Genomic DNA, 27661 nt, shown 5'->3' with positions numbered 1-27661 from the left:
GTGCTAGGGGTCCTTGTGGTCCCGGGGGGGTTGGACCCTCCGTTTAGAATCAGATGAGGCCCACTGGCTGCTGCCCGTCCTGGCCTTCAGGTGCTTCGACTGGGAGAGTTTGGAGTATGGCAGTCCTAAAGGACCTGGATGCACCTCGGTGCCCCGGCCGTCGGCAAGGGGGTTAGTGTTTCGGGTCAGCCTTGGGCTCCCAGCATCAGGCAGTATGCGGGGCACTGGGCTGCCCTTGGTCTGCCAGTGGTGGGGGCTTGCCACAGCCGGGCCCACTTTCCTAGTAGAGGTCTGGGCATTATTAGTAGCAGGGCGGTACCTTGGGGGCCCTGGGGTTCTCAAATGCCGTGGGAAGCCATCTTTATCCCTGGTCCCTGAGGCAGGGACTCCATAATGGTGGAACTGCTGGCCCTGGGGGAGAGAGAGAAGAGAAAGTGAGATCCAGGGGGCAGGGGCAGCTGTGGATAACTCCGTCCCTCCCCTCAGTACTCTTGCCAGGGAGGCTGCAGCCAGCACACCTGGTTTATCTCCTGGCCCTACCATTCACCAGCTGGTGGGCCTAGTCACGTTTTGTTTCACAAATTTGAGCCTCAGTTTCCCCATGCGTCATATGGGGATAATCCCACCTTTTGTGGCTGTGGTAGGGCAAGTTCCTTCTGTTCCTTATGGCCCCTGCCCCAGCCTCCTCCTTCTGTAAAAGGGGCTGGCCCAGGCTGTGAGATGCAGCACCTCAACTGGAGTTCTGCTGAGTGCTGGGTGTGGGACTTCTTCCAGTCTGACTCTAGTCCTCTCGAGCTGTGAACCCACCAGGTGACCTCAGAAGGCCATGGCCCCTCTCTGGGAGAAAGCAGGCAATGGCACCTGCCCTGCCTTCCTCTGGATGTGGCAGCTCCAGGCAGCACTCAGGTGGGAAAAGGCCTCGGAAGCAGCAGTCTCACTAGGTAAAGCCTGATGGACGTCTGCACCTCTGGATCAGCTACCACGGGCAGGCAGCTAGGCCTGAGGGCCAACCCAGCCAGGCCTGTGGGGTGGAAGAGGCCCGTCTTCCTGTGAGGCAACCAGGCCAGCCCCTTTCACAGGCCGGAACACTGAGGCCCAAAGGGCATAGCTGGGATCTGCACCAGAGTGGAGGGACAACAGAACACAGTTTAACCAGTAAAATTATGCCAAGGACAAGTGACAACAGTAGGAATCCTACCTGAAAGATTTTTCTAAACCATGAATCAATGTTTTCTGGCAACAAATTAAACAAATCCTGCAGAGGATCAGGTTTTCTTACTTCCTGTAGCCAAAGAGTATTTTGGCTAATTCTTCTCCACATAAGCTTCTATTTCTCCTGAGCTATTATTCCAAGTACAGCAAGTGTCAACTACAGTGCACATATCTCAACTGCTTTACAAACGGTGGCATTTGGGACAGAATCTGTTACAGGGATAAGGGGACATGATCGTGAAGAGACCGAGGCTGTAGGTGACACATCCAGTAATTGGTCAGATTTCCTGTCATCAGGACTTTGAGACAACCCGAGTGGTTGGGGTTTTATATACAATGATAGATAATAAGACAAATAATAAAAGAAAAAAGAATTGTCAGTACCTATGGATAAAGGCACCCCCTACTACGAGCTGGAGAAATGTTACATATGGTAGATGCTAAGGGTAATTTCCCGCAAGCACGTTTGTCATCCTAACAGAGCATAACCCACGCTGCCTGTCCAGAGAGGGACGTGCCCAGGGGGCCCCCAGCCTCCGCTCCTCCCCCGAGCACTGCGTGTTCAGTGTGTTTGTGTAAAGATCCTCACTGGGCTATGACAATAGAAGCAATTCAGGTTGGGGGACTTCAGAAACTCTGGGGGGTGTCCCCCATCTGTAACATGGTACCCCCAAATTCCCACACCTGCTATGTCCCTCAAGCGGGCTTCCAGCTCTGGAATCAGTGGCCCCACAGCAGGTGCCTGCCCTGGTCCCCTGGAAGGGCTGAGGACAAGCCTGCGCCCTTATACCCCGGGCACCTCTCCTTTTCTTCCCATTCAGCAGGGCCTGGCGCGGCACTGGTGACTCTGGGCAGGACATCATTCAGGAGATTTTCCCATGAAGGCTAAGTGAGTCAGCATACACCTGGCCTTTAGTTAGGGACTCACTGCATGGATGAGAGGGTCACACAGGGGATGGAGGGGGGGCACCACTGACTCCAAGGTGCAGAGTACCATCGGCATTTGGGGCCCATGGCCTGGCCTCACCTTCCTGTCCTCTTCCTGCTCAGACTGGGTCTGCCAGTGGCCTGGGCCCAGAGACCCCTGCAATGCAGAGGCCTGCATGCTGGGACATGCTGCCAGCCTGCTCCCACTGAAGGCTGTGGCTCTGCTGTGACCCTCACCAGCCACCAGGGGCACTGCAAGGCACCTGCAGGGCTGGCTCAGCCCCCTGCCCGGGGCAGACCTTCAAGATGCCCAGGCTGGCTGGTGCCGGGTGGCAGTTCTCTATGTTGGAAGCTCAGGCACTTTTTATTATCTTAACTTTTCCACTATCTTCTAACTCACCCATTATGAGGAAGTGACACTCTTACAATCAAAACAAACAGAACTGGCAAGACAGCAGGCAGAAAGTCCACGGGGCAGAGAGCCCTAGCTTGGGCTCCCACCTGGGCCCTGCCCCTGCCAATGCCTGGCCTCAGCTTTCCTGTCTATACAACAGGAGGGTCACAGACCAGAAGGTCTCCTGGGGCCCCGCACACTCTGGTGGTGACCATTCTGTCACCTGCTGCTGCACTCTTGCTTGAGACAGTGTCATCCTCTTTACGCTGTTAGTCAGAGCAGGGGCCACAGTTTCAGGGCCCCTAGGGCAGAGCAGGCAGTGCTGAGTGTGTACTTCCTGTGACCTTGTTTCACCCACAGGGGTGTTCTCTTGTCCCCATCTGGGGCACCCAGGCCAGTTCAGGACCCCCCTGAAGGGTGGAGCCAGGGTTCAAAGGCCCTTGGACCAGTGCCCAACCATTACTGGCCCTGAAGCCTGCACCCTAAAACTGAAACCTAAAACTCAGGGAACTCATGCCCAGCTGGGCATGGGCTTGGCCACCACAGAATAGCCTCACTTAGTCTTTGCAGCAACCCCGTGGGGGAAGAGAACATCTCATTTTGCAGACAAGTGCACAGTGGGCCTGGGAGGTGAAGACTGGGCCGGTGTTGAGAGGCGCTGGGGGGCAGTAGTCCCAACATCATAGGAGTGGCCTTGCTACCTGATACTCGCTCTGCTGGGACCCTGAGCCTCAGCTTCTTCACCCGTACAATGGCGCAACAGTACCTGCCCCACACAGAATGATTTAACATGAATTAACAGAATAGGACGTGGAGAGCTTTAGGGAAACGGAACTTTTCTCGCAGGAGGAGTGAGGCCCTGGGTCTTGGTCTCGCAGGACATCTGAGGGGGATGGTCTGCAGGGAATCTGGTCCAACCCCTTCATTGTCCAGACAGGGAGACCGAGGCCAGCGCTTGTCTGATACCCAGAGAGCTGGCGGAGAAGCAGGACTGAGACCAGCTTGCCCTGCACTCCCAGTGCTGCTGAGAGTCACATCTTATAGGAAAGTGCTGGGAGCTGGGCCTCCCTGGTGGTGCAGCGGGTTGAGGGCAGTGTTGTGAAACTGTCCACAGCCTCTGCAGCGTGGGTTTGATTCCTGGCCAGCCAGGGAGAAACCCACATGGCGTGGCCGACCTCTCCTGTTGTGCCCACTGCTCCCCTCAGCAATGCTTTTGGTCTGTCTGCCTGTTCTGCTCCCCGCTCTGTCTCTGGTGAATCCTCTCACCCTCCTGCGCCTCTGGCCTGTACCCCAGCTATTGTATAAATCAAAAAATAAATCTTAAAAAAAAGAAAATGCTGGGAGCTGTTGGTCAAACTTGCATGTTTGGAAAATAAGTTAAAATCACAGATCATTTCTACTACTGAACTGGAGGTGGTGATTTAAACTGTGAGACAGCTAAGGAAAAACACTAACATTTCAAACTGATAAGGTGCACAACTCTGAACATGCCAAAACCCACTGAATTATAGTTTAGGTGGGTGAACCATATGTGAATTCTATCTTGATAAAGCCATTTCTTAAAAAGCTGACTCGTAATGTCAGAGCTTTCCTGGTAAACTTTGAAGACCAGGGACCCAGAAGCCATTCATGCCATTAATCCGATGACCGCCCCCCTCCACCATTTTGCAGATCTGGAAAAGGTCATTAGGATTTGCCTGAGGCCACATAAGAAGTTGTCAACAGGCAGTGTCCAGCACCCCTCCACTACTGAACTGCTAGTTTTCTAGAATTCCAGATCTTCCAGCTCCCAACCTCTGCCAGGGACACAAAACAGTTGGTGCCAGCATGCACTCCCGGCACGTGCCTGAGTGTGCCAGCCACTCCTGAGAGGGGCTGGGAAATCAGGGGTTGGGGGGAGCCCCTGATATCACTCCAGCCCTGACAATTGCCGGGCGGTGGGCCAGGAAGTGTCCACACCACCCTACTGGACAGATGGGGAGAGCAAGGCCTTGGAAGAAGAGCACCATGGCCCTAGCTGCTCAGCCATTAAGGATGAGCTCTGCTTCTGCTGGGCATGCCCTGGGGTACTGCACTTGGGCTGCACTTGTCTCAGGCTAAGGGGAGCACACCCCAAGGCTGGCCAGGTGTCCCTGCGTGGGCTGGAACTCACTCCCTTCTCCTGCTTCCAGGTCATCGTCCAGCGGTCACTATCTGCCCGGGACCTGAACCATGCCAAGGGGGGCTCCATCCTGGCCAGCTACCTCAAGATGCTGCCCATGGTACTTATGATCATGCCGGGCATGATCAGCCGTGTGCTGTTTCCAGGTAGGATAGGCTTGGGAGGAGGAGCGGGAGCTGCAAGGTGCCAGGCTTCTGGGTCCCTGGTCTTCAAAGTTTACCAGGAAAGGCAAAGGACACATGTCAGCTGTTTCCCAGCCTAGGGGACAGGGCAGGAGAGGGGTCCCTTGGGACCACAGTGGAAGGTGGCTTGACATAAGGTCAGGATGAGGACCACTTACTGCTGTGTGACCTGGAGGGTGTGAAGGAACATCTCTGTGCTGCCACCATCTCATGGTCGGCAACCCATGGGGAAGACGCTCACGGGCAGCGTGGTGTCACATCCCATGACACCAGGCATCTGAAACCTCTGGGTGTGTTAAGTGCCTTTTTTTTTCGGCTCCAGTGGCTGGCTTGGGTTGCCTTTTGGGGGATACTGAAGCAAAGGGTCCCCACTGTTGCTAATGGTGTGTCACACGATCCCAGGTGGTTCCTGCCCTCTCCCCTATTCTATTCAATTCCCCATCTGTAACCAGGAAAGCCTCCTGAGCCAGGGACTCATTATTCAGCAGATGGCAGCTCTGAGCACTCGGGAGGTTTGGGGGAGGGTTCCTAGCATCCCTGGTGCATGGGGACCCTGACTCACCTGTGCCTCCTTGTCCATGGAGTGCGAGGCCTGCATCCTCCTCGAAGTGCTTGTCTCTTCTCTCTCCCGACCCTGAGCCCATGGGGAGGCAACCAGGCGTCCACCAAAGGTCCCTCGGGTTGTGTGGGGGGCACCCAGCTGTCGGCGGGCGTGCTGGGCTGGCCCATTGGCCACCTGTTCTAAGTGTCGCCTCCGGGGAGGTGCTGAGCGCTCCCTCACCTCAAAATACTCATCTGAAATGGAAGAGGAGGCCAGCGAGGGCCGCCGGGGTCCAGGGCCAAGGCTGGAGCTGCCTGAGAGGCTGTCCTGGTCACTGAGGGTCACATAGTCATCATCATCTTCCTCCTCCTCCCCGTCAAGCCCATTGGGGATCACTGCCTCCCCATCATTGGCGTCATCCTGGGTCATAGACAGCTGCCGCTGGAGGGGGTTGTGGTCTGGGCCCACCATCCTGGACAGCCCATGGTCTGTCCCATTCTGGGGTGCTTCCTCTTCTGGGCTCTCCAGGGACCAGCCAACACCCCTGTCATCCTGGGCAAGTAGGTCTGCCACGGGGACTGTCCTGGGCTTGGGTACAGGGGGCTGTGGCTCAGGGTCACTCTGGGGAAGGCCGTTCTCAGTGGGGACCCCATTCATGGGTGTAGTGGGCCTTGGGGTGGGGCTGGAGTCCTGGTTCTGCCTCCACAGCTGAGCGCCGGTCTGGGACGTGTCCCGGATCTTGATTCGGTTCATCTGGCTGGGTTGGGGGTTCCAGATGTTAGGATCGATGATATTGATGTAGCCCAGAATGTCACTGCCGGGCTCTGGGTCCGGCTCCACCCACGTGGGCAGGTAGTCGAACATGTTGGCCCGCTCCAGGTTGAGCAGCCCTGGGTGGATGAGGGGGGGAGGCTCGAGGAGGTCTCCCGGCCGCTCAGGCAGCGCTGGGCCCCGTAGCCCTGGGGGCTTCTTGACCTCCTGCTTCTCAGAGGACGTCTTGGCAATCTCATCAGCACTCTTGGCCTTGACCAGTGCATACTTAGGGTTAACAAGCTTCTTGGCTACAGTGCCCGAGGGCACTAGTGGGACCACAGAGGGCAGCACGATGGGCTCTGGCTCGGGCTCCTTCTCCATGGGGACACCCTTGAGGCTGACACTGTGTGACATGAGGTACAGCTCCTGGAACTGCCGATCAAACATTTCCACCACCTGGCCGGACAGGACGGAGATCAAGTTCCGGTCTGTCCTTGCGGCTGACCACGTGAAGCTACAACACAGGGAGAGGGGCAGTCAGGTCAGGCATGTGGGGGTGTGGGGGAGACCCTCTCTAGGGCATCTGCCCGGGTCTCCCTATTTTAGGCCTCTGAATGAGCCAAGAGCACCCATAGGCTGGTGCTCATCAGGCTCTGGCTACAGGGCCCCTATGGGATTGAAAAGCAAGTGGGGGTAGAGGGCGCCTGCCATGGGGTCAGACCCGAGTCTGGAGCCTGTGTAAAATGACACCATCCCCACTCCTTGCAGTATTTCACCCCATAAGGCCACTCAGGATGCCCAGAGCAGCCCTGGGTGCTGGTGTCAACATCGGGGTCTTTGCCACCACCGCCTCCCTAGGGCAGCTCTGAGTGACGACCCAAAGGGCCTGGCCCACACCCCACCTCCAGGCTGGTGACACCTCTAGGCTGAAACTACAGTCTCCAGGAAGAAAGCCCTTCTCTCTGTTTTCAGAGCATGGGTGTGCCCCGACCTGCTCACACCTCAGCAGTTTTGGGACCAATGACCTGGAATAACCAGGGTTTTATAAGGCAGGATTAAGGGCAGAAACCGCCTGGGAACTGGAACTGTCTGTTCCTGGGCACCCTGGAAAAGCTCAAAGTCACCTGTAGGAGCCACAGATGGCACGGTCTCCATCCACGAACATGAACTTCTGTGCCAGGGCTCCCTTGAACTTGGTGGCTGACCGCGTGAAGAACTCTGTTCCCCCGCTGCTCCGCACCCTGAGATTCTGTGTTGGGGGACAGCAGACAGAATGACACATAAAGCAGTGACCACTGGTGCTGGCATCTCTCCCCTCGCAACGAGGAGATTCTTGCTCCGAGGGACAGAGGTGTGAAAAGCCATGGTGGGGCATGGCAGACCCCAGGAAGGGCAGGGTGAGCCTGGCTGAGACCCAGGAGTTGAGGGGATGGCTGAGGTTACCCCAATGTAGAACCTCACGGCAGGAGGGAGACGGGTCTCTGTTGTGAGCAACGTTGGTGTGGTGTGTTAGCAACACAGGTTCCTGGGCCCGGCAGATTCCGACTCAGGTCTGCAGTCAGGCTGGGGATCTCATTGTTCACACAAGTCCCGTGAATCCGACACCTGCTCAGGACAGGAGCCCGCTCAACAGTGTCCTGACAGGTCTGTTTGCACGCCCCTTGTGACAGAAGTCTCACTCTTCTGAGGAGCTCCGGCACAGTTTCACCACTAGGTTGTTCTGTGACTACCCCACGTCTGGCTCTGGCCTACTCACTGGCCCCAGCTTATTAACAGCCCACCTCTTTGTCAAGAGGCCCCGGCAGCAGACATAGAGATGAATGTGACAAGGATCCCACATTGGAGGTGAGGGGGAGGGAGATAAGAAATAGTCCCAGCTAGGGAGGTGGGGAGGCTCCCAGGAAAGGGCTGATGTGTGAAAGATGAGCGAGGGGGCCAGGGTGGGAAGGGACAGTGGCATTCCAGTTTTGGAATACAAAGGCCTGGCCAGGAGAGCAGCAGTCTGTTTAAGGCATTTGAGGACTTTGGGGGAGGAGGGTGGAGGACAGAGCCTGCAGAGCGGGCTCAGCTGGATGCTGATGAAAGACCCTGCACCTGCTCCAAGGCCTGACTCTGGCCTGAGGAGAGTAGGGAGCCATGGGAGGATTTCGCGCAGGAAGAGATAGGGAACGGTCCTGGTATCCAGTGGGGAGGGTGTAATGAAAGGAATGGAGAGCAGGATGTAGAGGACAGCAAGGGTGCTGTGGGTAAGAAGGTGGGCCTGAAGCAGGGCAGGGGGCACACAGAGAAAGGGAGGGTCTGAGAGCCAGAGCCTGTCCACCTCTCCAACCCACTGTCCAGCTGCTCCTGTCCTGGTCCCTTCTGTGTCAGGTTCCAGACCCCTCTCTTCAAGGGGAGGGCTCAGGCACTATCCACAGAGGTTGAGGGGCAGGTCTCCATGGATGCCCACCCTGCCATGGTGTGAACAATCATCCTGTTAATGGACCCAGCCCAGAAAGCAGATAAGCCTCTGCTCCCAGGCCAGTTCCCAGCACCCCCAGGCTGCCTGTCTGCACACAGCCAACTCAACAGGAAGCTGGCCTCAGCCCAGGACAATTATTGCTCGTGACTTTGTACCTAGCACCAAGAGTGCTGGGAGGCCAGGAGTCAGAACAAAGATCCTGGAGGCAGTGTGAGGCCTTCCCTGTCACCTGTGCCTAACCACAGACCAGTTCTGTGGCTTCTGTGGGCTCCTGATGCTGTGCTCCTAATGCTGGGGCCCTTCTTCAGCCTAGAAGAATGGCTGCCGGCCTCTATCCCCTGAACCAATGTCTGCCCCACACCACTCCAAGCCCTGTCCAAATGAAGGGCTCAGGAGGTTACCACCAATACCTCCAAGTGACTCAACTCTGGGCGAGAGGCAGGCCTTGGCCATGTGACGCTCGGCAAGGCTCTGGGTCCTGCTGGTTCAGTTTCTCTGTCTGCACGCTGGGGGCTGGCATGGAGCTCTGAGGCCCATCTAGCCCTGGGACTCCACAACAGGTGGGGGCTTGTGGCCGCCCCCCTTCCCGCCTTGTGGCAGATCCCTGCCTGTTTGTTCCTGGGTGGGCCCCGCCCCATGGGGCCTGGCCCAGATGAGGTAATGTCTCAGGAGCCAGGGCTCAGGTGAGCAGAGGTGGAGGATCCCACAAAGCCGCATTGTCTCTGAGCCCTGGGACACCCCCAGCAGAGAACACAGCAGGTAGGGTGGAGGACACCCCAGTCAAGTCCTTGGACCCTCTGGAACCTTAGTTTCTTCATGAAAGGGGGCAAGTGATGGGTCCCTGAGAGGACAACAGAGGATGGCTGTGCAGTACTCCGTGGGCTCTGAGGGGGTCTTCTGCCCCAAGGAGGGTGGGGTGGGCACTAGCACCCCGGCCTGCATCCACACCAGGCCCCCTGTGCTCATATGGAGATGAACTTGCCCTCTACAAAGCCCACCCACAGGCTGGGAGGAGGCAGAGGTGCCTGAAGTTGCCCAGAGCAGGGTGGTTCCAGGGCAATCGAGCTCCAGTCAAACATATCTTCAGTCCTGGCACCAGATTCCAACTCAGCTTTCCATGTCTCAGTTTCCTCATCTATGGAATAGGCCTACCATTTTTACGCTTCAGGGCTGAATGAAGCCACAAAATCAAAGGCCTGGTGGGCCAGAAGATGCCAGTACAGTGGAGGTGGGCACTTTCCACTCTAATCAGGGCCAGACAGGACAGACACAGAGGACCAGAAAATATCTGAAATGGAGTCAGCCATTTAAGAAGCCAGGACTATCAGCAGAACTTGATGGTTATGTGCGCAGAAGGGGAGTGACTAGTCTTTCAGTGGTACGTGAGGCCTTCAGCAGTACTTGGCAGCTCCTTCCCCTCTTATCCCCTGCCAGGGCCTACAGTCATCTCCCAAGTCCACAGAGTAGGGAGCCCCCGAGATATGTCTTGACCAGGTTTGACTGGTGACAGCGAGATTGGCCCAGGTGTGTGATGAGCAGGGGGCAGAGAGCCCATGTCCCCATGTGCTGGGCACCAGGGCGGTTACTCAGTCTCAATCTTACCGATATTCTGGATTTGGGACCTGTCCTGTGCATCACAGAATTTTATCGCCATCCCTGGCCTCCACCCAGCACATGCCAGTACTGGGAGCGTTCCAGACATTGACATATGCCCAGCCAGACAAGCCCCCTGTGTGAGAAGCACTGCCCCACACTGAATTCATCACAGATCCAGGCCTGCATCAGAGAAGGCAGGTGTGGGGGGGAGGGGAGGCGGGGCTGAGCACCAGAAGCAGGGTTGGCCTGTTCAGCATAGACCCTGAGCTGCAGGCTGAGTCTTTGCATCCTTACCAAGTGCCTTCCCATGGCCACCCTGGCTGGTATTTCTTTGTTCATAAGAAATGGGTCCGGCCTTTGCCCAAGTGGCTGCTGGTTTTTCCAGTTTGGCTGCACAAAGTCAGCTAGCTTTTCAGAGTACCCAGGCATCTTATAACCCTTTTCCTCCCTAAGCTATGCGCTGTGAGGTCCAGCCTGGCTCCCACTGGCTTTGGGGTATCCCTCAGCACCCAAATGTGGCTTGGTCACATGGCCTGGCCCTGTGACCCAGAGGGGTGAGAAGACCAGGTTCTGCTTCCCACTTGTAATATGCGGTGTCGTCCCCACACTTCCCTCCGGATCCTCAGGGAAAAGGCTGAGGTGGCAGGCTGGGGTGCTTGGGGGATGGCTGAAATCTCACACTGGGAGGTGCTGGTGCATGTCCTTCCCGATCACCTGGAGACCAGCTTAGGGTTGACCCAAGCAATACAGCCTGTTTCAAGAACACACTGGTGTGAACTCAGAGCTCAGGAAGGAGGTTGGTGGGGGCTGGCTGGAAGGAAGGGTGCATGAGGGTGGTGCCCAGTCACACCATGGCTCAGAGGGAAGGAAGCTCTTTGGCACTCAGATCAGAGCTAGGGTCTCCTGGAAGGAGTTACGGCCATCCCAAGCAAGGACAGGATGGGCAGGGAGTTCATTACTGAGCGCACTGCCCCCACATGGCTGCCTTCACTCTTCATAGCAGTCTTGCCAAATAAATAGCAATAATCCCATTTTTCAAACAAGAAGAACTGAGGCCTAGGAAGTTTCAGTGTTCTGCCCAAGGTTCCTGTGCAGGTGGCAGAGCTGGGGTTCGGGTATTAGAGCTGGGGTGCAGGTAGCAGAGATGGGATTTGGAGCTGGAGCTCCTGATGTTACCCGCAGACTGATGCCCTACACCCCCATGGTCACAAGTATGATCCCACCAGGTATAACCAGTACCCGGAGCCTGTAGGATCTAAGGGCAGGTTGCTGCAGGGCTGGCAGGGGCGGCAGGCAGCCGAGGGCGGGCCCAGGGATTACCAGCAAAGGAAGTGCTTCTGAGACAGGTCCGGGCCCAGCTGGCCTGCGGGCAGGGAGGCAGGCCATGCTGCCAGGCCCTCAACATAGTGACACTTGGCCAAGCTGAGCCCCCAGGAGTCTTTGGCCATTGGCCTAGGCTGTGGAGGGGGCAGGTTCAAAAACAAGAGTGAAGTCAGGGTTGATGTTCTTTCCCATGAGGGTGCTTGGCCTTCCCACAGCTTCCAGCTCCTGGGCACGTCACTGTCACCCTGCAGAACTTTCCCCTTCTCCAGAGGGGACAAGCTGGGTCACGGACCCTCAGTTTGAGCTGTCCCTCCCATGCCCCAGGCTATAGACTCATTTTTAAGCTGAAGTGGGAGAGGAGGCCTTACTGTCACCCCCTCCCCTGCCCAGGGCCTAGGGTTTATAATTTCTTGTTATTGCCAACAGCTGCGTAACTCCCCTTAGCTCACAGAACACTTTTATAACCATTGTCTCCTCTAATTTCATCCTCAGACAAACCTATGAGGCATCATTATGGCCATGAGGCACTGGAGGCTCAGAGAGGTGAGCCACAGCCCGAGTCGCACAGCAGGTCGGGAGCAGGGAGTCATGTGGGCAGCACTGGGTTGGCTGTGGCCCAGTGCAGCCTCAGCCAGGGTCAGGGACAAGGGTCTTGCCCTCGTTGTCTATGCTGATTTCTCACTACTGGCTTTTAGGTGGGAGCAGATGTAGCAGGGAGTCCTGCAGCCTTCTGGCCACATTCTCAGCCTAGCCACTTCCTACCTCCTGGAGGCACTGAAAACTCCCAGAGCCTTGCATCTGGGACTTCCCTCCTAAGAAGAGGCCCTAGGGCACTGGACAGGGGTTGAGTCTTCTGGAATGGCCAACCTGGGATAGGATCCCCATCAGCATGGATGAGAGGGGGCTGAGTGATGTGACTTGGGCACGAGGCAGGTGTGAAGGAGGATGGTCCCATTGGGTCTCTTCCTGCGCATGGGAGAGGGCGGGATAGAGAGCCCCAAGGTTCTCCTACAGGGCTGAGGCCTCTGCATTCATGTTTCAAAAGCCGCCTTTTCTACACTCTGGACCTCCTCCAGCGTGAGCTGTCTGCCATGAGAGTCGATCCCCATTGTTAATTACATGGCAGGCAGAGCGGCAGGTGAGCGTGGGGCTTGGGGTCAGAGCACCAGGGAGACCACATAAAAATGTCCCAGCAGTCAGAGACTCGCCACCTGGAGAGCTCATACCCACTTGAAAGGATTGAGCCGGTTGGGGAGGGGAGTGGAGAGAAGGTGCGCATTTGACGAATGCTGACAAATTACAGGCAAGGGCCCAGTCCCTCATTAAGCAGCCTGGCGGCGCCGCCTCCTGAGGTTTTGCTCAGATCACAGGTCTGAAGCCCAAGGAATCTGACCTGTCAGAGGTTGTGCTGAGCCAGAGGGATCTGGTGCTGGCCCCACTCCCCTTATCCTTAACTGACCAGCAGTGGGTGAGCCTGGCATCTCCTCTACCTCCTCATCTGTAAAATGGGAACAGCTGCCCTACCCCACTGGGTTGTTATCAGGAGTAAATAACTTAATCGGATTAAGTGCCAAGGATGGGGCCAAATGCTGTGGAAGCATTAGCTGTCATTATTGTTATTAATTACTGCATTATATCACATGACTGCATACTGACCTGTACTCTCTAGGGAACGCGCTGCACACACGTAGGTGCCAAGTGATGGCTAGGTGGAAGGAGGGCCCCCTCTGTCCCCACACAAGTCACCAAACATCAGGTTGTCTGAGTAGAAGAGCCTGGCCATACTGGCCCATGGGCCCCTCTGCTGGGATCCTATACCCGCAGGGGAGGACATGGCCGAGGACACACCCTGAAGGAGCACGGAGAACCTGGGCCCATCCTGACTTCTCCACCTCTGCTCCTTTTCTCTACTATTGCTCCTCAGATCCAGTTCAACTTTGCAGACATCAAGGAAGCCTTTTGCTCTGACCTCAGCCAAAGGAGCTTCTTGCCAGAGTCAGATACTAAAACCAGTGGGTGGACTGATAGAGACAAAGAATTTGGCATAAACCCGAGAAAGGACTTCCCTGAAATCAGAGCTCTCCAGCTAGGGTGTGAGTTGCTGGAGCTGGGCTAGTGAGCACCTTGTCACTGGAGGCGTGCAAACAAAGACAGGTAACCAGTGTGGCACAGGCTGCTTTAGAGCCCTGGTGTGGGCTCTAAAACCTGGTCAGCAGGCCCTTAATAATGTTATCTTATCTCTGACTACTGGAGATAGTGTGTGTTCTGTCCCTCAGGGCATTCAACCAGAAGCCAGGTGACCACTTAGCAGGAGGCTCTAGAATGATTGAACTCTATGTTCCTATGGCTCTAACGCTAGAAGGCAGGTGTTTACAGTGTTTGTGACTGACCAACCAGGGGGCTCACCTTGAGATGACCCATGTGCATGCGGGCCCGCTCGCACATGTGCAGGAAGTACTTGATGTTACTCTCATCCACAATGATGTACACGGCCACCTTCCTCTTGAAGCCGGCGTCCAGTAGGTCCTTGAAGATGTCCACGTCAGTGAACATGTCCATGACCACAGCTATCACCTGGGAGAAGAGAGAACGGGCTGTCAGGCAGCACAGTGGAGGGGATAGGTACTTCTTGAGGTACCTGAGGCTCCTGCAGCCTCAGGACTAGGACCAGGAAGTGAAATTCTAGGGTTAGGAGTTGACAATTAGGATATGAGATTCTCAGTTGGTGACTCAGGCTGGACTCCGGGGCAGCAGAGCATGAGAGGAGCACATTGCCCATGCCTGCTGTTTCTGTAACACAAGACCACAGAAGACTAAGCCAGGCACCGTGGCAGGCACGAGATGAGAAGGGAAGAGAATGTCAAGGAGGGGCCTGGAAGGTTACCTCGCAAAGGTTTTGGGAGTCAGGAAGGGTCTGCATCCTGAGGCTTGGAACTTGACTCAGCTCCCAAGGAGGCCTCCTTCCTTGTGGGTGTCAGGGTTCAGCCCAGGGACCCTGCTGCAGTCTATTCCTGGGTTGTATTTCTGGCCTCGGGGCAGGCCACCCCACCATTCCACCGGTATCTCTGGAGGCCCAGATGAACCAGAGGTGTGACTAGCCAGGGGAGGCAGCAGCTGGTGCAGCCCCGTGTATCCTCAGGCTGGTGTGGACTTGGGAAGGTTCCTTTGCTGCCACCTGTCCTGTCTGGTTTGGACAGAGCCCAATCCAGCACATGTACTTTTCCTGTCATCTGATATCTGTCCCCACAACAGTTGACCTCCAACTTCCTGGACCTGGTGCAGGCTGGGGTCACAGAAGTCAGGGTGCATCTACCCCACCCCCAGCCTAGCCACTGCTGGTGTGGGCAGTGATTCGTCCCAGGCTGGCAGGCACTGGCCAGAGCTCAGACATGAGGAAGGAAGAGTAGGGAAGGATTGTGCAGGGAGATGAAGAGCTGCCTGCCTCGGGTGGTCAGCGGAGCTCAGTCTCTCTATGCCTTCTCCCGGACACTGGGCAGCAATGTCAGCCCGGGGTTGGATACTGCTGAACCTCCAAGGCTGGTGTCACTGCCCCATCCTAGACTTGAGAATTTTCTGGAGGAGCCTTACACAAAGCTCTGGGTCACACAGCAAGCTGGGGACAGTCAGGTTAGAACCTACCCAGGCCTGCCACGAGGGTGGCCTAGCACACTCCCTTCTCTGGGATTGTTGACACAGTGTGACAGGGAGGCAGACTGGGTGGGGTCAGCAGGGGACGTGTCTGCACACTCCAGTGGGCTTATCCAGCTGCTCCTGGGCCTCTCCCTGCCCTGCAACCACAAGAGTGACTCTAGGTAAGACATTTAGTTTCTCTGGGCCCAGTTTTCTCATTGGTTCAACAAGTGTAGCGAAGCTGTGGGACCAGCCACGGCTCCCGGATAACTGAGGCCTGGAGTTTGCTCCGTCCTCTGGGGGCCAATCACTCACCGTGTTTGAGTCTCTGAAGGGCTGTTTTAGATGGGGCAGAGTGAGCAGCTACAGTGTGTGCAGGGGCAGCCATGGGAAGGTGGATTGCTTTCTGACCCCAAAGTTATGCAGGGGTTTTGAGAGGAGTGAGCTCCAGGAGATGCTTAAGGAAAAGCCAGAGATTGGGTGACGAGGGGGTGGAGGAGAAGCTGCATAAGGCACAATGTGAGAGCGGGGTGGGCTCACAAGTTTGGAATTTTACTACCAGGCCCTCAAGGGTGATGAAGTCCTGAGGTGGGTGGGGTGGTGGCAGGGACTTCTCCCCTAGTACCCCACCATCCTAAAGTTGCTTCAATCTCAGTATCCTCTTGAATAAACTGCCCCTGCAGCTGAATAGCTCGTGGGCCACCCTGGAAAGGTTGCAGCCATACGCTTCCCCTGGAAGCTGCCACCCTTGCCCTCCTTGCTGCCCCCCACCCTCCTCAAGGATCTGTCAGGCTTGGTTCCAGGGACTCGCCCTGGGCCTGGGCTAGGTGACGAGCCCCAGCAGGACCGCTCCATGTGTGTTGTTCCCCACGTTGCCCTCTGGCAGGCAGGGTGCAGAATCCAAGGATGGTGTGCTGTTGGCCTGGATCTGTTGGGGCCTGCCCCCATGGTGGAGCCCCCGTGGGGTTCCAGGGCTGAGCAGTGGCTCGCCCTGGGGTTTGGGCTTGGTGCCCATGGGTGCTCAATGGAGGGGTTCTAACAGGTGCCAGCTGATGTTGGGGGCGGGAAGGGGAACTTGATCCTCCCACAGCTTGCCCTGTTTAGTCAGTCACAGGAGTTTTTGAAGTCCTGTTCCTTAAGTCCTGTCATGCCCTTACTGTTTCATATATAGGAAAGCTGGCTGGAGACTCTAGAGTCAAGCCCAGGGCTGTGCTGCACCCACAGGGTCTTCTGCTCAAGAGTATGCAGACCAGTGCTGCGCCTTCACTGTGCAAAAGCTTATAATGACAACTGCCATCCTTTAGGTCTTCACAAATTATGCTTCAGCATAGCAGTTAATATTCCCATCTTATAGACGAGGGAACTGAGGTACAGAGGGATTCACTACATCACCTAATTATCTGTTTGAGTGACTGAGCATGCCCATGACACTGGGAGCTCTTCAAGGACCCACATCCAGGCCCAGTGCAGGGCTAGCCTAACTAAGGTGGGTGTCAGGGAGCTTTTTGTGACAAAGAATGTGAGAATGTGTCCAAGTGGCTCAGCCCAGAAGAGAGTGCAGAAAGGAGGGCAACCCAGGGCCACAGCCCCTCCTGAACCCCAGGTTTCCCTATCTGCCAAGTGGGGGTACATTTGGTCTATCTCGAGGCCAACCTAGAGAAACCACCAGTCACCTCCTTGACCCCATCCCACACATACTCTGGGCAAGACCAAATCAGAGCCATAGAAAAGAGAGAGGGGAGGCTGGAATCTGGAAAGCCTTGGCCCCAGCAACTCACTGGGTGGCATGCTGTCTCTCCAAGGCCTGGATCCTGAAACCTGGTAGGTGGGGGTAGTTTCTCACCCAGAGCTCCCTCTGAATGACCTGTCTGCCTCACCCGCTTAGGTTCTCAGGTAGGGACAGCCATGGTTTCTCCACTCAAAGTGCTCCAGAGTAGACTGGGAGAAAGATTCATCCCATCTGCCCTGGAGCCAGGAGGCCAAAAGTGACCACCTACACTGTGCACAAGCAAGTTCCTGCCCCTTGTGGGCCTCCATTTTACCACCTGGAAAGTGCAGAAGGTGGGGAGAGTCTTGCATCTTTGGGTCTGTCTCTATGGCTCTGATGGTGGCAGCACAGGCCAGGCTCTAGACTGTGCTCCTGTGAAGCTGTGTGACCTGGGGCAAGGGCTGCGGTTTCCTCCTAGGGTGTTTCAATGCCCACCCGCATGGCTGTTGGAGGGTGAATTGAACAACACAGGTACAGAGTCAGTTCATGACCCAAGAGTCCACAGTCAGCACCTAGCAGTTGATTATCAGCCTCCTCGTGACACCCATTGGAGTCCTGATCTCCCAGACTCACAGTACCCATGGGGGTGGACAGGCTGAGAATCATCACCTGCCCTGCTCTCTGTGGCTGCTGGAGGCTGGGGGAGGATAGTTCCTCATGGGAATGATACAGGGAATGTTGCAGACTGTCCTACAAGTTGGGACAGTGGCCACCATGACCTTGGATTCAACTTCCATTCCCAGCCACAATGGAGTAACAGAACCTGTACTCACACTCCTGTTTTAGCAATCAAAAAGCAAGCAAAATCTATGAGCCCACGACCAAGAGGCAGCACAGCAAGCATGGTGAGGCCTGAGAGAGGGGGAAAAAAGAGAGTCAGCCTGGGCGTGCCTTGGTCTCCCCCAGGCTGCAGCACAAGGAGGGAGGGTTGGTGGAGGTAAGTGGAGAAGTGTTGGCTCAGAGCATAGCAGCCAGAATTTGCAGGATGGCGTAACCAAAGGGGAGAGTGATGACAGAACAAAATCCAGAGATCTGCAGAGGGTGCCCCCTCAAGCTTCAGCTGCTAAGCCAGCAGTACATGCTCTGGAGGAACCACGGACACAGGGAGAGAATCAGGCCCCTGGAAAGGGACACTGGGAAAAACCACTGGTGCTCACACAGGATCAGGAATCACTTACATTCCCTCAAACCAGAATGCAGGCTCCTCTAACACTCAAGGTCTATACAAGAGTTCTCAGAACTCTGCCTAAATAGTGGGTAAATAAGCATGAAAAATACTCTGTATGGGATTCAAAGCAGATTAGACACTACAGGAGAAAGTATCAGTGAACTAGAAACAATTCAAACCGAGAAAGGGATTGAAAAAACAGCATAGGGTGTCAGTGAACTGTAGGTCAATATCAAAGGTCTAATATATATGTAATTGAAGTTTCATAAATTGAACAGGAGGAGGGTGGTGAGGAAAGACAGAAAAACACTTGAAAAAACAATGTCCATAACATTTTCACTATACAACCACAAGTCCAGGAAGTTCAATGAATTCTAAGCAGAAGAGACATGAAGAAAATGGTGCCAAGGAACATTGTAATTATATCCCTTAAAAACAGCGATGAAGAGGAAAATCTTAAAAGCAGCTAGAGAGAGAGAGAGAGAGAGAATCACATATTGAAGAACAAAGATAAGCAGACTTCTCAGAATCAACTTAAGCTAGAAGCAACATCTTTAAGACACTTCACAGAAAAACTGTTAACCTGGAATTCCATGCTCCGGAAAAATAGCTTTCAAAACCAAAGATGAAACGAGGACCTTCTCAGACATAAAAAAGCTGAGAGAAATCTTCTTCCGCAGACCTGCGTTATAGATACCATCACCCCCTTGTACACTCATGGGGCTGAGAGTCCAGGGCTTGCAGCTGTTTCCATAGTGAAAACACAGCTCCCCCTTCCCTTACTGGGAGTGTGGAATTGACAGAAAGGGTTGCTCTCCTGCCCCACCCTCTCCTCCAGCAGCAGGACTGGGGCAGACCCGGACACAGGGCCTCAGTTTCCCATACCCTCAATGTGCCCCAGTACTCCCTTTCCCTACTGCTGCTAGGTCTGAAAGACCTGGTTCTCCAGGCACTGGGCAGGCCTCCAGAAGTTTAGGAGTGGGCACTGGTCCCACTGTGGGCTGTGCTCCCCTGACTCCAGCACCCTCCAAATCAGTTTGTGCATCTTTTGGTTCTGATTACCTGTCACGGACCACCTGGGTCCCGCCTCTTGGGTAGACAGGGAGCAAAGCATCCTCTTTGCTACTTTGCAGACAGTAGCAAATGCGAACCAAGGTGGGGTCAGGATGGCCAAGATTAACTACTGACACCCTTTTCCAGGATCAAGAAGGGGCAATGATGACCACTTCTATTTTCCAGGGAGGAGTTAGGATCCAAGGGACACGCAGTCAGATGGTGGCAGAGGCTTCCAGCTCCTAGCTTCCTTCCCAGAGGGGGATCCTGTGTACATTCCAGCTGCCCATCGCCTTCCAGGGCCTACCTCACGTTCTGAAACAAACAAAGCCAGGAGCACTGCCTGGAATGTAAATGCCCAGGGGCTCACAGCTCTATCACTCCTTCCCTGGTAGTCTAAGGCAGGGCACTTCCCCATTCTCAGCCTCAGTTCCTCTTTTCTGGAACAAGGGACGTTGGATTGAAGAATTTGAGGTTTCTCCTCTCAGATATTTGTCAGCTCTGGAAAAACCTCCCCACCCTCTGGACTATTAAGACAGAAGCCTCATTAAGGACAATTAAAGGAAGCTCAGGACTCCTGAGCGCCAAATGGCTGCAGCCAAATGGGGGTCAATAAGCACATACTGGTCCCACCCAGAGCCCTCTGACCAGCCCAGCCCAGCGGCATGGGGCCCTGCCCTCAGTCTCCAGCCTTCCCCAGGTGGACATGGGTCCTGTCACCATGGCTCAGGAATGCTCAGGGACAGGGACCAACATAGAGTGGGGAAGGTCATCAGGTGACCAGGGCTGTGGCCTGTGGATGAGACAGAAGACAAGCACGTCTCTCTTCCCACTGGCCCTGAGGGACATCAGAGCCTCCAAGCTTTCAGGTGCAGGTGCGTGAGTCAGCCAGCCCATTCCATAGTAGATGTGTGGGACAAGTTAGGAATTTTCAAGTCAAAAATCTCAGAATCTTAAGTTTAAAAACCTTTAAAACCCTAGCTTCTCTGGTGTCCAAGAATGACAGATAATGTGGGGTTACTGAGCACCCTAAACCACCATGAAAACTGCTCTGAAAAGTACGTGCCCACGGTTCACAACAAATCAGGGCAGGTTGAGGTCCTGGGCCACCTACGTCACACGTCCTCCCTGCTGCGTCGCACCAGTCCCTGTCTGAATTCCTCCAGGGTGGGAAGCTCACCATTCTCAACCCAGACTACTCCCCAAGAAAGAGAGGTGTGCACATGAGGGCAGAGGAAAAGAGGGAAGAGAACTGGCATTAACTGAATGTCAGCTTGTGCTAGATACCACACCAAATGCTTTACATTCCCTTTTTCCATTTCGATCTCACTATGACTGATTAGGCACTGGCAGCATCATGGCCCTGAGGGAGGAATGCAGTGCTGGAGGGGGAGTGGCACCCTGGGCAGCAGGGCTAGGCAACAGCAGAGCTGGGGCTCCTACCTGGGTCCCCTATACAGAAGCCTGTCTTCCTGTTGCCTTGCGTGGCATTTAACCTGGGAAGGCGCCTGAAGCTGGGATCATGCAGACCCTGCAAAGGAAGCCGGTGCAGCCCACCCAACCAGGGCCCACCTGCATGAGGGTGAAGTCAGGGGGACCCCATAGTGCTGACAACTGTTAGTGGTCACTGCCAGACAAGTGCCCAATCCCATTTTACAGATGAAGAAACTGAGGCCCAAGGCAAGCAGCAAGGGGGTTGCAGAGCTGGGAAGGTGAGCCAGTGGCCGTGGAGAGGCCCAGTCCTCCTCTGCTAGCCCAGGAGGACAGTCCTGGGGTTCAGGTGAACCTGCCAAAGCAGGGAGACTGGGGGTCTGTGGAGCCCAGGACAGGCTCGCAACACCAGAGACTCCTGTGTGACATTCAGCAGGCCGTGGCCTGCTCTGACCCTCAGCACCCTGGCATCCCCATATGTGACATGAGTGTGATGGCAGGCCTGCCTCCTGGCTTGGTGGGAGGGAGGGCAGCACCGGTAGGTGTGAGGCTGCCGGCCCTGTGCTTCAGGAGCCTGACAAGCACCTGGCCCAGAGGTGCCAGCCCTCCTTCCTGGCAGAGAAGCTCCCGACACTCTCCAAACTCTCAATTAAGATGAAAACGCCCAGAGCTGCTCCAGACTCTCAATTAAGATGCATATGCCGTTGGGTAGGAAGCCTTTGGAGAAGACAAGAATGAGAGCCAACACCTTGGATTATGTTATCAGATGGTTCCCCACCTGGCAGGTGAGGGCCCTGGGCACTGGGCTGGGAGTTGCTAGCGCAGGCACAAGACAACTCCCCGAACCCGCTGTGGGAGCCTGGGCCAGCTGCTGCCCACTCTGGGCCCCAGCGTGTCCCTGGAAGAGCTGACTGGGCCAACCCTGGGGCCTCTTGAAGCAACAAGGCTGCTCCTGTGTCACCAACTCAGGGATAACGACAGCCTCCCTCCTGGTCCACTGGGCCTGGCCCACGGTGGGCTTGGCTCCCCTGTTCTCGCCAGTGCTAGTGCACTCAGATTTGGGAGTCTGATGAGGACATGGAGCTTAATGAAAATGCTTTTACTGTCCTGAGTCAAGCTGGGGGCTGGTATTGAGGTTCCAGTGCTCCCAAAGGGGCAGGCTCCAAAAGAATAGACAAGACACTTCTCCAGACAAAGGGGGCCCAAAGCCTGCAGGCCTGGATGCTGAGCCAACCTCTTCCACCTACTAGCTCTGTGACCTTGAGAAAGTTTTTCAACCTCTCTGGTCCCCATCAAGTCTCACTTTCCTCATCTACACTGTGAGACAACACCTACTTCATGAAGTACCCCTACTGGAAGGATTACAGTTTAGGTAAAGTGCCCGCTCAGCACCTGGCATATAGTTGGCATTTAATAAATGCCTCATTAAGCTGCTTTTATTCTCCTGGAGCCAAGCCGTGGGCCAAGACTTCAGCATGTGAAGGCGGGGGCCTGGCAGAAAAGATGTAGGGTTAATCGGGCATCATGAAAACTGGTTACAGTCCCTTCCTGCTGTGTGGCCCTAGGCAAGAAACTTAATGTCTCTGGGTCTCCATTCCCAAGCCCTGGCTTGGCAGGTGTACGATCTAAGTTCTAGTCAAGTCTTTTGTTATTCTTCCTTAGCTTCCTCTCCTGTATAAGATTTGCCCCAGCTTTGGGGGCATTCCTGGCTGTCAGGGCTAGTAAAGAGATCCTGCTAGGAGTCCTGCCCCTATACTGTGCGTGCGCACATGTGTGTGCGCGTGTGTGTGTAGCACTCCCTCCCCAAACCCTCCCTGACCCAGCCCAGCCTCACCCCTTTCCTCAGAGGCTGCAGCAGAGCGAGGCTGAGGCTCATCCTTCCCAGACGTGATACTACAGGCCCGGCCTCTGGTATGCAGTTGGAACCCCACAGCAGGTTTTTTCCCCAGATAAGTCATTGGCTCCAGGGGGCTAGGGGTGGGGCAGGCAGGTGACCTTCCATCTGGGGGAGCTGGAGCCCGGTGGGGCTAGACCCAGGACGCACCAGGTCTTGTCTCAGAGGAGTTCAGAATCACAGGGGAGCAGGGTGTCAGAGCTGACGGGACCCGAAACAGGCTTCCACGCCTGTACCCATTTTACAGATGCGATGACATGGGCTCGGGCTCGGAGAGGAGCTGGGGCTCATTTCAAGTCACACAGCAGGAGAAGCAGAGTAGGGACCCCACATTCTTGACTCCTAGTACTGTGACCCATTAGCTCCATTCTAGTCTTTTGGGAAAGGGGGGGGACTGTGGTAGCCCTGACGGGAACACAGCCACTCCCAGCAGCTGAGCTGGGGGCAGGCTGAGTGTGTGCTGTGTCATTTCCCTGCCCCAGGGTCTGCCTGCCGTGCTGACGACATACCAACTGAGGAGGCGGCCTGGGCCATCCTGACTCAGCTCCAGCAGCCCCAGCCCAGGTGCCTCAGTGGAAGGGGGCCAGGGTTTGGACCAGGCAGCTGGACAGTGGGATCCTCATCCCAGGCCTGGGGAAGGGGACATTGTGCCTGCACTGGTGTGGGGATGGGGGTAAGAGGCGGACGCAGGTATGAGGGGCAAGAAAGTGATTCATGGGGAGAGATAAGGTATAGGGAGATCCGCTGGGCGGGCCAGGCAAAACGCCCCGTCAGCGTCTGTCAGCATCAAGGCCTGGCCCCTGCAAGCCTGAGAAACCGTCTGAGCAGAGGAGAGAGGAGGATTGCAGGCAGCTTGGAGGATCTGCCCCTCCCTGCCCTGCCTATCACTGTGTCCTGCCAGGGCTGGGGGAGGATGGGCAGGGGACCTGTCCTAGAGTCTGAAGACAACACAGACTGGGCTCCACCCCTCCACTCAAGAACTTGCTAGGTAACCTTGGCAGGGACTAACCAGTTGGGCCTCAGTTTCTACATCTGAAAAATGGGGCAGATAACTAAGATTATAAAATGCCTCACACTCAATAAAACTAGCTATTGTCATCACAGCCAGCTCACGCACACACCATGTTGGCCGTAAGTCCCGAGGTGAATGTGACAGGGAAGCAGGCCGGCTGGAAAGCAGAAGCTGCTAACACGGTGCTGTGGGGTGCAAACAAATCCCTGTGCTTCTCCCTGCTGCACCTTTCCCATCTGAAAGATGAGGCTCTTGGCCTCTGTCACCTCTGAGCCTCCTCCCATTGCGCCTGCAAGGCTCCTTGCTGTCTGAGAGTGGGCGGCAGTCTCGGTGAGCCCCACACCGAGAGAGATGAAGGCAGGGCCACAGCCTACCTGTCAGGGCTGTAGGAGAGCACCAGATGTGGTGCCACACAGACTGGGGATTCAAACCTGACTATCTCCTGGCTATGTCACCTAGGACAGGTGACACCAATAACTTTGTGGGGCTTTTGGGGGAGCAAATGAAGTTGGGGGGGGTGGATGTGTGGGATTGTATGCTGTGGCTAGGTCTCAGCCCTGGCTGTAGAGACGTGGGCAGGATGCTCTAAGTGCCTAACCTGGCCCCAGGCACCCCTATCTGGCCCCATCACTGGGCCAGGCTGTCTTTCTGTCTGGGGGAGATTAGACTCTGGCTGTTCTCATGCCAAGCTGGGAACTGGTGTCTGCCTAGCCTCTCCTGGTAGGAAGGAGAGGCACAGAGCGGGGGGAACCCTGGCACCACCAGGGTCTCAGTTTCCCCATTAAAAAAAAAAGGAGTAGAGGCTGGGTAATGGGAACCCAAAAGGCCTCCTTGAAAACTGGGTTCTGCGACCTCAAGTCAGGTACCCATGTCAGCAGCACATACCCCATGGCAGGTGTGGGGCAGATTATTCAGTTTGAAAACTATGGGGGCCCTTCCCTCCTCCCACATCCCTGCCTCTTCTTCCAACTCCTTCTCTCTCAGGTCACCTGATGCCATCTTCATAATAGCGAAAGACTCAGCCTTTTATCCTCAACACCTCCATTTTTTAGACTAGAAACCTGAAGCCCTAAAGCTGCCTGGGATCAGGCTAAGAGCCAGGCTCCCTGACACAGTCTATCTAACTCGGCCAGCCCCCTTGGGGGACAGGAACTCCACCTTTATAGAAACCTAAGCTGTGACCACCTTCTCAGCTCCTGACCCACTTTTGGTTTCTGTGCTCCAAAATTCCCCAGGCCCTATCTGTCAGCCAGGATGTCTTCAAAGTCAGCCTTCTTGTCTTGTCTGATTTGGTGGCCCAGGACAGTGAAGGGATTAGACTCCGCTAGAAATTCCTGGCCCATGACCCAAGGCCAGCACAGACTTTACTAATCACTCACTACTCTCTGCTGAACCCAGACCTGACTTCAGAATCCTTCTCAACATAGCTCGCTAGGCAGGCTTTATCAATCATGTCAGGATATGCTTTGAAACCATGAAGAGACACTTCCACTTGGGGGAGAAGTCCCTGCTCATGTTCATAGCTATCCAGCAATGGCCTGGCTCTCCCCGAAAGTGGTGAGCACCCCTTCTCAGAAAGTGTGTCAGTGTATAAGCTGAGACTGTCTATCCACACCAAGAACACTGCACAATTTGGCAAGGGTCGTGAAGAGGAGGTCCAGACCGTGGCAGAGGTCCCTTCCTGTGGTGAAATTCAACTAAGTGAACAACTTTCAGCTGGATTCACTGAGTTTCCCACCCATGAAGAACGTATGATGCCATCTCCCACATTCCAGCCTGGAGAAGTTCTGTCATTGCAAAGCTCAAGAAGAGGCCCAGAGAGGGCAAGACACTTGCTCTCTGTTGCCCAGCAAAGTCAAGAAACAGGCACATTTGAACTCAGACCTCTAGGCCAGCCTCAGATAGACACAGGCTACTTCTCAGTCTCCATGCCTACTCCCCACCCTAGCAAAAACAACACCAGAGCACTTGCATTTTCCTGCTTCTCAGACATTAATCACAGTCATCCAGAGGGACAGTAAGTGAGAGAAAGTCCAAAATCCTCCTTTGCCCCACCCCATTGCAGCACCTTCTTCTAGGGGTACCTGCTCATCATGTCTGGGGGAATCAGAAACATCCCTCAACAATACAGATAGGCCCTTTCAAATGGTGCAGCCCAATATCACCTGCTAGGGAATCCTGGCACCCTTTCCTTCTACAAAGACACCAACAAGTCCCATGAAGATAGAAGAGGAAGCAGCCAAGAGACCCATAGGGGACCGTTTGACATCTCCGTGTTGGCTGCTGGACTGAGTGAGCAGGCACTGAGGTGGGGGGAGCTCTTGAGGGGCCAGTCTGGCCCACTGGGTCAGTTTCCTCTCCAGGGACTCCCGATCAGTAGCTGGCTCACCTTTTGGGCCTGGCTGATCATCTTGCGTACCACCTCTTTGATGTGGGCCTGCCCGTCAATAGGGGGCTGCATGTAGACACTGGCCCGGGTCACGCCCCGGTAGGCGATGGTGTCGGGCCAGCCCAGGTCCAGCTGTGGGATGGAGCGGTCTGACTTTTGGGGCCAATACTCCAGTGAGGGTGGCGGCTCCGCCTCAGTGGGGGCCCCACCTGGCCTACTGTTCTCCTCGCTGTCACCAACACCATCCTCCGCGGGCCCTCGAGCGTGGCCCGTGCCCCTGGGGTCCTCAGAGCCTGGGTCATACACCTCGATGGTCTCTAGGATGCGCTTGCGCTCCAGCTCAGAGAGGAAATCTCGGATGTTCTCCCGCTTCAGCACTTCATAGAAGGCGTCAGTGCCATCGGCCACCAGGGCCTCCAGAGCCAGCCGCTGCTCCTCGCTGTAGAAGAACTCAGGCTTGGACTCGCTTGAGCGCCAGTTGACATGACTGTCATCCAGGCACTGCACCTGGGAGAAGGCCATGGTGCCACCTGCCCACTGCTTCTGCTGGAGAAGGCAGGAGTCACACCACTCAGCAAGTTCGGTTCACCAAAGTCCGACTCAGCGAGGACAGAATCCCGATTTTGGCCCAGGGCGGGCACAGCACACTCTGGGGCCTCAAGGCTGCCTCTGCTCCTCTGCCCATAAGGAGCCTGTGGGAGAAAGAAGGTGAATGCAAGGGTCAGGTCAGAGTGCAGGCGGGGAAGGGGAGGGGCGAGGGGCGGGGCTGGGGCGGAGCAGGGCTCAGAGGGCGGTGGCGAGAGAGACCAGCAGGGAGTGGGATGGGGGATCTAAGCAGGGGCACGTCGGGACACATCCCAGGGACCGGTGTGCCAGTATCTGCAGGGGTCAGGGGACCCATATCCCAGATACCTGGAGCTACCTGAAGTCCTAGGCAACTTCAGAGAAAACTAGGACAGGCGGGAACTTCCTAGAAGTTTCCGAGCGGGAGGCGGGAGACAGAACTCAGGAGGCCTCTAGCCCAGCTCAGGGGCGCCCCGCATTCCTAGGGCTTCCGGGGAGAGGTGGAGGGGGGTTCGGACGATCCAGGGACGTGGGGATAGGCAACCTGAGGGGCCAGCCCGGAGGAGGCTGGGGAAGTGCGGCTGGCGGGCGGCAGCACCCCGCGGGGGGCCCGGGCCCGCGGGCCGGGACTCGCTTACCCGGTGGGCGCGGGCGCGGCTCAGCGCAGGGCCAGCGAGAGGAGCCGCGCGGGCGGAGCGGGGCGCACCGGCGGCGGCGGGCCGGTGACTAAGTGCTGCCCTGCCCACCCCGCCGTCGCCACCTGTGGTCACGTGCCGCCCGGGGGCGGGGCCGGAAGCTGATTCACCGCCACCCCCAGCCCCGGACGAGGGACCGACTGTGAGTTCGCCCCAGGATGCCACGGTGGCTTCCTCGGGACCAGAGCCCAGAGCTTCTGGAACATTGCAGCCCAGAGAGGGACAGTGTTCTTCCTAGAGACACATAGCAAGTCAACAGCCTTGACACCCCCTGTCCCCAGAGACTTTAGATAACCCTGGCTCAATCCTACCTGTGCCCAGTTACCCAGTTGGCAGGGTAAATTCTTGCAGATCCCAGGCTGTCCAGTTATGGAAGTAGAGTTGGGATACTGGGCTTGGAGGCCCCAGGGCAGGGGGGCTGACCCAATCTCAGTATCCTTCATAGAATTTGGTGTGACCGGGACAGTTCTTACTCCTGAGTCCTGCTCCTTGCTGGGAGGGATCCCC

General features: G+C 55.9%; 2 protein-coding genes across 3 annotated transcripts in view; one reads left to right on the top strand and one right to left on the bottom strand.

The window, feature by feature from the left end:
• SLC5A10 (solute carrier family 5 member 10) overlaps positions 1 to 27661 on the top strand; it is a gene marked incomplete at both ends in the record, with an annotated part of 60772 nt that overhangs the window by 19150 nt on the left and 13961 nt on the right. For both annotated transcript variants that reach the window (XM_084236453.1, XM_084236452.1), the window contains one exon: positions 4705 to 4840. In XM_084236453.1, coding sequence (XP_084092579.1) covers positions 4705 to 4840 — 136 coding nt within the window. The remainder of the gene's footprint in view (positions 1 to 4704; positions 4841 to 27661) is intronic.
• FAM83G (family with sequence similarity 83 member G) lies at positions 4 to 26417 on the bottom strand (the record flags this gene model as incomplete). Its single annotated transcript, XM_084236451.1, has 5 exons — positions 4 to 411; positions 5439 to 6684; positions 7295 to 7419; positions 13957 to 14124; positions 25896 to 26417. 5 exons carry the CDS (start codon positions 26415 to 26417, stop codon positions 4 to 6), a joined length of 2469 nt encoding a protein of 822 aa, XP_084092577.1.

This window comes from Talpa europaea (assembly GCF_964194135.1).
Source record: "Talpa europaea genome assembly, chromosome: 7".
Lineage (NCBI taxonomy): Eukaryota > Metazoa > Chordata > Mammalia > Eulipotyphla > Talpidae > Talpa > Talpa europaea.
The sequence above is the reverse complement of the archived record's forward strand: the minus strand, read 5'-3'. Positions and strand labels throughout refer to the sequence as shown.